This window comes from Zingiber officinale, chromosome 11A (genome assembly GCF_018446385.1).
Source record: "Zingiber officinale cultivar Zhangliang chromosome 11A, Zo_v1.1, whole genome shotgun sequence".
Taxonomy (NCBI): Eukaryota; Viridiplantae; Streptophyta; class Magnoliopsida; order Zingiberales; family Zingiberaceae; genus Zingiber; species Zingiber officinale.
The window spans coordinates 37699003-37707343 of record NC_056006.1 but is presented as its reverse complement, the minus strand read 5'-3'; the positions used below and the strand labels follow the sequence as shown (position 1 = coordinate 37707343).

General features: G+C 42.3%; 1 protein-coding gene, 1 non-coding gene and 1 pseudogene across 2 annotated transcripts; 2 read left to right on the top strand and 1 right to left on the bottom strand.

The window, feature by feature from the left end:
• Window positions 1-1954: 1954 nt before the first annotated feature.
• On the bottom strand, window positions 1955-2701 carry LOC122031347. Its single transcript, XM_042590470.1, has one exon. The coding sequence runs from the start codon at window positions 2699-2701 to the stop codon at window positions 1955-1957; it is 747 nt and encodes a 248-aa protein (XP_042446404.1).
• Window positions 2702-3361: 660 nt separating this feature from the next.
• On the top strand, window positions 3362-3433 carry LOC122033137 (annotated as a pseudogene).
• A 4563-nt stretch (window positions 3434-7996) lies between these two features.
• LOC122033197 lies at window positions 7997-8102 on the top strand. The gene has a single exon (XR_006126439.1). It is a non-coding gene; the product is annotated as a small nucleolar RNA R71 (small nucleolar RNA).
• The last annotated feature ends 239 nt before the right edge of the window (window positions 8103-8341 follow it).

Sequence of the window (8341 nt, the reverse complement as noted above, 5' to 3'; positions counted from 1 at the left end):
GGAAGAGATTTGGTCAAGTTTGACTTGACTTGAGAGGAAGAGGAAGAGTCATGTTTGACTTGACTAATTGCCACATCATTAGTGAGTTGGCAAGATGTGAACCAATGATGATGCTCCACATCATCATGATTAATTAAGTGAGATGCCACCTCATGGAGGTTACAATTCTTCACTTTAATGGCTACACATTAATTGCACTTAATGAAAAATGGGAGTTACATTCTTTTAAATGTGGCCGGCCACTATGGTGTGGTGTGGAATGAATTTTTCATTCATGTGTGCATTCACTCTCTCTCTCAAGCTCTCCCTCTCCCTCTTCTCCTCTCTTGTCGTGACCTATCAAGGTGCTAGCACATCTTCGTTTAGGTCTTCTCCACCTAATTAGTTCGTGTGGATACTTCTAGAGGAGTATCTACTTTGATACTCTTGAGATCCGACACCGTTTGGACGAGCGGGAATGCGAAGGGCTTCGCTTCAAAGGTATAACCCTTTTCATGTAGATCTAGGAGTAGATCTCAGTAGAAACTCGTATTCGTAGTTTTTAGAAATTTTTCTTTGCACGGATCCGTTGGCTTTGGGGCTTTTGGGGTTTCCGCGACGCGAAAACGCGATTTTCGCAGCCCGAAAAACCCAACACTCGGTGTGTCTCCTTCGCCAGATCCACCACTTCCTCGATAAAGTCTCTTCAAGATCTGCGACATGGTGCAAGGCCTTGAGGAGTTTCTTGTGGAATTGGGTCTTGAGGATGGAGATAGTGAGGAGAAGGAGGGGAAAATAGGGAAGTTTCTTCTCTCTTTTCGGATTTGTGGCTTGAGGAAGTTTTAGATCTAGATGTAGATCTAGGTAAAAGTGAGCTCTAGAGGTTGAAAATTAGGGGTTGATGAGGTGTAGTAGAGAGGAGAAGGCTTTTGGGAGAGAGGGAGATGGGAATAGGGTTTCTTGGAAAAGGAGGCAGCGTACACGGGCAGGGGCATGGTCGTGTCTTATAGACATGACCGGGTCAAACGGGATGCTGCACGGTCGTGCCGATTAGCACGACCTCCTTCTTTCTCCCCTCGGACGAAGTGGCACGGTCGTGCCGATTGACACGACCCTTGTCTTTTTCTCCTCTGTATGAGTCACACGATTATGCCAGTGGCATGGCCTGGACCTTCTTCCTCTCTGCCAGGGCTGCACGACCATGCCTCTTTCTTCTCTGCACAAGCTACACGGTCGTGCAGAGTTGCACGACCCGTGGCTTTAGTCTCCACGTTGGCTCCACACGGCCGTGTGAGGTCACATGGTCGGCTCCCTTAAGATCATAGTGGTTCGCTCTTCGTCATTTCAGCTCCCCCATCGCCTCCACGCCCATGAAAACATTCATGGCCAGCTCGTGGAGGCTATGCACATTTTGAAAATGAAATACCCAAAATGAAATACTAGACCAAAACTCACTAGAGAAATAGAACGACAAAAAGGAATGATGAACTAAAATGAAAGAAAAACACTTGGGTTGCCTCCCAAGAAGCGCTTGTTTTAGGTCTTTAGCTCGACCCCGTTTCAGTTAATGCGGACTAAACCCGTGGAAGGATGGCTCTCCTCCTAGGGTTAATGCTCCAGCCTGCGCCTTCAATTTCGCTCGTGTAGGACAAATCTATTTCTTGTTGCTTGCTGGAGGGGAACTCTCATGGAAATTGCACTCCTCGACTTTGTGCATGTTGATCTTGCGAGAATTTCCCTGAGAAGAGGGGTTGCAGATGAAGGAATCTGATAAATCAAACTTGATTTTTTTCTTCGCCGATCTCCAAGGATAACCTGTGACTTTTTACATCGATGATGGCTCTAGCTATGGCAAGGAATGGTCTTCCAAGGATAATCGGTATCTTAGGGTCTTCCTCCATATCCAAGATAATGAAATCTATGGAATTATACATCCACCCACTTCAATTGGTATATCTCCCACTATCCCCATTGGTTATCTGCATGAATGGTCAGCTAATTGCAGTGCCATAGTGGTCAATTTAATGTTCTGGAGGCCCAGCTTCTTGCATAAAGTGTACGGAAGTAGGCTGACGCTGGCCCCCAAGTCGCAGAAAGCTCTCGGTATGAGTTCAGAACCAATTTTACAGGGTATGGGGAAGCTTCCTGGATCCTGAAGCTTTGGTGGAGAATTCGCCATAAGGAGAGCGCTGTAATTCTCTGTTAATGCTATAGTCTCGAAGTCGCCCTTCTGCCTTTTGTTAGATAATATTCCCTTTAAAAAATTTATGAACTTCGGCATTAGGTGCAGCGCATCCATCAGTGGTACTTCTATGCAGATTTCTTTGATCTTCTTCAGGAAGCAGTTGAACTCTTCGTCTTTCTGGGATGTTATAAGCTTCTGAGGAAAAGAGATCGTCTGATTTTGTGGGGTAGCTTGAAAAGTTTCTTCAATCTTTTTAGTAGCCTCTTCTCTATCCCTGTTTTGGGTATGATTGGGCAATAGGAGAGAGGGCTCCTTCTCTAAGTTAAGCTCCTTCTGAGTAATGATTTGAGGGTATCCCACAGTACGTCCACTCCTCAACTCAATGCGGTTACAATGTTCTACTGGATTTAAGTCTGGCTTACCTGGGAATGTACCCTGTGCTCTTGAGACGGACTGAGCTATCTGGCTGTCTTGCATCTTCTGGTGTTTTTCAGAGTTTTCCAGCCTCTGAGTCAGTTGCTTGATCTCGTTTCTCATCTCCTTTTGCTCTGAGAGAGCTTCCTCAAGCATCTTTTCAATCCTGGACAGTTGTGAAGGTTGTTGTTGTTGTTGATAGGTTTGTTGTCCAGATTAGTGGCTTTGTTCCCAGGCTGATAATTTTGATGTGCTGGTCCTTGATCATGATTATTCCGGTATGAGAAATTGGGGTGATTTCTCTATCTAGGGTTGTATGTATTGGAGTACAGATTATTTTGTCTCTGATTGTAGTTGGTTATTGCATCACACTGCTCAAGTTGGTTCATATGTGCCTGTATCGGCCCAAAGGGGTAGGTGTCTTGAGCGTGATCCGTACTTCCACAGGTGTCACAGACGCATACTATTGCATTAGCTGTGTTGCCTCCCATGGCATCAAATTTCTTGGTCAGCGCGTCCAATTTTGTCGACATGAGTGTAATTGCATCTACGTCGAATTTCCCTGACGCTTTAATTGGATTCCCCGTAAAAAAAGCCACTAGATCTTTCAGATGCCCATTGATGGTGGTTCTGCGCCACATTCTCTATGATCTCTTCAGCTTCATCGAGGCTTTTGTTCATCAGTGCTCCTCCTGCTGCAGAATCAAGAGATAAGTTCTGCGCCATACCTTCATGTGATAAATTATTCCATTGTAGAAGGTGTGCAGAACCAACCATTTTTCAAGGCCATGATGGGGGCACTGTCTTAGCATACTCTTGAATCTGTCCCAAGCTTCAAATAATGATTCTGAGTATCTATTTGAAGCTGGCAATCAGGTTCCTCATGTGAGTAGTTTTCCTAGGTGGGTAGAACTTATCCAGAAACTTCTACTCACACTGCTCCCAGGATGATATGCTATTCTCTAGAAGGGAGTTCAGCCACTGCTTGGCTCTGTCTTTCAGGGAAAACCCAAAGAGAAGTAGTTTGACTGATTCTGGAGGGACTCTGTTCACCTTCATAGTGCCACAGATCTCGTAGAACAGCTCTAGGTGGTGGTTCGGGTCCTCATGTGGTCCTCCTCCGAAATGATTTTGCTGGACCATGTGGATTACAGCGGGCTTGATTTCAAAGTTGTTGGCTTTAATGGGTGGTCGGGTGATGTTGGACCGAACCCCTCGTGCATATGGTGCCGCGTAATCTTTCAGCAGTTTGTCGGTCATTTTTGAGGATTCTTGTGCTGCATGGAATGCCTTCTGTAGATTTTTTTTCCTCAGAAAGGTCTTGTCAATCTCTAGATCGAAGGGTAGTAGCTTTCTTGGAATGTTAGCTCAACGCTTGCAATAATAAGATATGAAATATGATAGTGGAATAGAAAATAATAAAAGAGAAGAAATGAATGCGGAAAACTAAGAAAGGAAAAGAAAGCCTAGTCTAATCCAATATGATTTTGCTAATGTTATAGACGCAATCCCTGGCAACGGCGCCAAAAACTTGTTACGAACCGCAAGTGCACGGATTCGTCGTCTGTAATAAAAATATCAATACCACAGGGACTGGTTATAAGCACTAGCAATTGTTCACTAAGGGTTAGCTAGACTACCAATGGTTATGAATAATCTAGGGAAGAAAGGTCGGGAAGAAGAATCGAGAGCTAGTGTGTCGAAGTGTTCACTTGGTTATGAGGAGTTCTAGGAGGTCGGTTTCGTTGTGGTGGAATTGATGTGTCACGTTTTATCTTACACTCGCTGTCCTTAACATACAATTTCCGGAAGCTAAAGCGGCTATTCTTAAATGTCAGAATAAAAGAAGGACCCTAAGAAGGCATGTTACAGTTTACCCCTGTCACTAGGGCACCTCGGCAAATCTTGAGGACACGACTCTAATTGGTAAGTCGAGAATAGTGGTTAAGAGCTAAGTTTGGTCTCTCGCTTCCTTGAGGAGAATTTGCCTCTCCTTTCAAGGAAGTATCCTAGATGTCTGTGAACATGTTACTCCTGTCACTAGGGCTCCTTGGGTGTACGATCTAGAGATAATCCCTCTACGAGGTTAACAAGTTCTACACAATCAGGCAACATGCAATTGAGACAAAGGGGTACTTATTTCTGATGGTCACTGCATTCAACTGCAGTGACCAACTGCATATAATGCCTCCAGTTAATGCATTCCAAAAATGATTCCAATTAAACCTTGAATCAAACCTACGAGGGCTACCGGTAGACAATCCAAAACAAGAATTAAAATCACTAAATGTCCATTGAAATTCTTGATTCATCAATCTAAATGAAAATTTTTCAATATAATCATCCTTGTTAACAAAATGAACATCTAATGAACTAAAAAACTCCAAAACAAGACGAGGATATGTAGGCAAATGCGTGTACATAATATCACCCCACTCTAAAAACCCAATCAACAAATCTACATCTTCCCTAATTCCAAGCATATCAAGAACAGTTGGGTCCATGTATCTAGTACACACAATTTTTCTATTGACAAGAATTGTAAATCTAGTTATATGATCATCATTTCGAAATACTATATTGAATTCATTGTCATTACTTTCGTTGCGCAATGTCCTCTTTCCTTTGCCCTTCATTGGTTGTTTTCCTTTATCCCTAGATGATTCCTTCTCTTTATCTCCACTAGATCCACCACCTCCTTTACGAAGCTTCTTCAAAAGATTGGACATCTTGTTGAGTTTAGATGAAGGAAGGGACTATTTAGGGTTAGAGAAGTAAGATCTTAAAGATCTAAGGTTAGGGGAACAAAGATCTTGAGTGTTGGAGAGGAAAAGAATCTGGATCTAAGAGAGTTTGAGGAAAAGGTTGAAGAAAAAGAGGGATCTTAAAGAGATTGAAAGAAAAGAAGATGTTTTAAGAGAGGTGGGTATGTGCGGGACACGGCCAGAATCTTGCCGTGTAAGGAAAACATGACCTCTTAAGGGCTTCTCCACACGGGTCGTGTAGATCTACACGGCCCCTCCCTTTTCCTCCTCGGCTTCACTCACACGGCCGTGTCTGGGACACGACCACATCCTTCTTCTTCTCGGCTTTCTTCAAACGGTCGTGTCTGGGACATGGCCTTCTCAGTTCTCTTCTCTGGATTTGGCACATGCTCGTGTTTGGTACATGGCCGATGCAAGCTTTTGCTCTGATTTCTCCACACGGCCGTGTCTGGAACACGGCCGAAGAACTCTCCTTCTCTGGATTCTTTGCACAGCCGTGTCTGGGACACGGCCTTGCCCCCTTCCTTGTCTGTAGATTTTACACAGTCGTGTCTAGTAGACAGGGCCAGGTCATCTTCCTTCTCTGCATCCTTTGCATGGCTGTGTACAGCACATGGGCATGCCCTGTTTTATTCCATTTGAAGATTCTTCTCCTTCCCTACTTCTCCAATACCTCCATGCCCATGAGGAAGTCATGGCCAGCTCATGGAAGTAGATTTTAACCTGAACACAAAACTAAAACATAGTTAAAACAAAATAAAGATGAAAATACAAAATACAACTAACTAAAAGAACCCTTGGGTTGCCTCCCAAGAAGCGCTTGTTTAGAGTCTTTAGCTCGACCAATCCAACTTATTCTTCTCATTTCCTTGCCCTTGGAGGGCAGACATATTTTTCATTTTTTTTGGGAGGTCTCCTCCCAACATCCTCCACCAAATTGTTCTTTTCATTAGGTGGCCTTCCATGTGGATGGAAATTCCATTCCTTAAGTTTGTAAATGCTTGCCCTGCTACAAGCATTTAAAAGAGAAGAAACATAGTTAGAGACATTAGATAAATCATACTCCAACCGTTCCTTACCAATTACCAATGACAACTTATGATTTTTAACATCAATAATTGCTCCAGCTATAGCAAGGAATGCTCTTCCCAATATGATAGGAATTTTAGGGTCCTCTTCCATGTCCAACACAACAAAATCTGGGGGAATAATACTCCCACCAACTTCTACTGGCACATCCTCAATAATACCCATAGGCTACCTGCAGGAATGATCAGCAAGTTGTAGTGCCATAGTAGTAAGTTTAATGTTTTTGAGACCTAACTTATTACAAATTGAATAGGGAATGAGGCTAACACTTGCCCCCAAATCACAAAAAGCTTTTTCAATGAATTTTGTTCCTATATTGCAAGGAATATAAAAGCTCCCTGGATCCTTCAATTTCGGGGAAGTGTTCTTCACCAAAAGAGCGCTGCATTCCTCAGTTAGTGCAATGGTCTCTACATCTCCTCTCTTTCTTTTATTTGACATGATGCCCTTTAGGAATTTGGCAAACTTTTGCATTTGAAGAATAGCATCTATAAGAGGAACTTCAACGCATATCTCTTTAACCTTCTCTAAAAATTTGTCAAATTCTTCATCCTTTTTAAGCATATTGAGTCTCTGGGGAAAAGGGATAACTTTGCTCTGATGGTTCAGTGGAAGAGTCTCTTCAACCTCAATGGTATTCTCCTCATTATCAAAAATATGACTAGGTGTAGGAGGAGAGAGCTCTTCTTCATTTTGCATCCCTTTTTGAGCAGTCACTTGGGGATTTCCCAAGGTCCGTCCGCTCCTAAGCTCAATTATGTTACAATGCTCCATAGGATTTACATCAAGATTTCCAGGAAGTTGTCCTGGTGCTCTAGAAGATGAGGAAGCTAGCTGGGCAATTTGGCTATCCTGAGTCTTTTAATGCTTTTCAGAACTATCCATTCTCTGAGTAAGCTTCAATAGATCCTGCTTCATTTCATTTTGATTGGAGATAATTTCTTCAAGCATCTTTTCAATTTTGGATGTAGGAAAGCCTTGAAAAGATTGTTGCTGAAAATTTTGTTGCCCAGATTGAAAATTTGGTCTTGCCCCCATAGATGGTCCTTTATTCTGATTATTTCTGTAAGAGAAATTTGGATGATTTTTTCATCCAGGGTTGTAAGTATTTGAGTATGGGTTGTTCTATCTTTGATTGAAACCCATGATTGCATCACATTGCTCCAATTGATTAATTTGTGCAGTGATAGCTCCCAATGGACATGAGTCATTTGAATGTTTTGAACTCCCACATACTTCACAAGATATAGCAATGGTATTTACCATATTTGAACTAGTCCCCATATTCTCAAATTTTTTTGTGAGAGCATCAAGTTTTGCAGCCAATAAAGTCACTGCATCAACATCAAACTTTCCTGATGCTTTTGTTATTGGGTTTATTGAAGGATGACCACCACTTCTTTCATTTGGCCATTGATGATGATTTTGTGCTACACTTTCTATGATTTCCTCAGCTTTATCCAAATTTTTATTCAAGAGTGCCCCTCCAGCAGCTGAATCAAGGGACACTTTGGTATGATAATTAATACCATTATAGAAAGTATGCAACACTAACCATCTTTCCAAACTGTGATGAGGGCATTGTCTGAGCATATTATTGTATCTATCCCAAGCTTCAAATAGAGATTCTGAGTCAGCTTGTTTGAAACTTGCAATCAAATTCCTCATATGAGCAATTTTACTTGGGGGATAGAATTTATCAAGGAATTGTTGCTCACATTGTTCCCAAGTGGTGATACTATTGGAAGCCAAAGAATTCAACCATTGCATGGCCCTATCTCTCAAAGAAAACCCAAATAATAATAACCGCACTGCTTCTGAAGGAACACCATTCATTTTCATTGTCCCACATATTTCATAAAAGACCTTTAAGTGTTGACTAGGGTCTTCATGTGGTCCTCCACCAAAT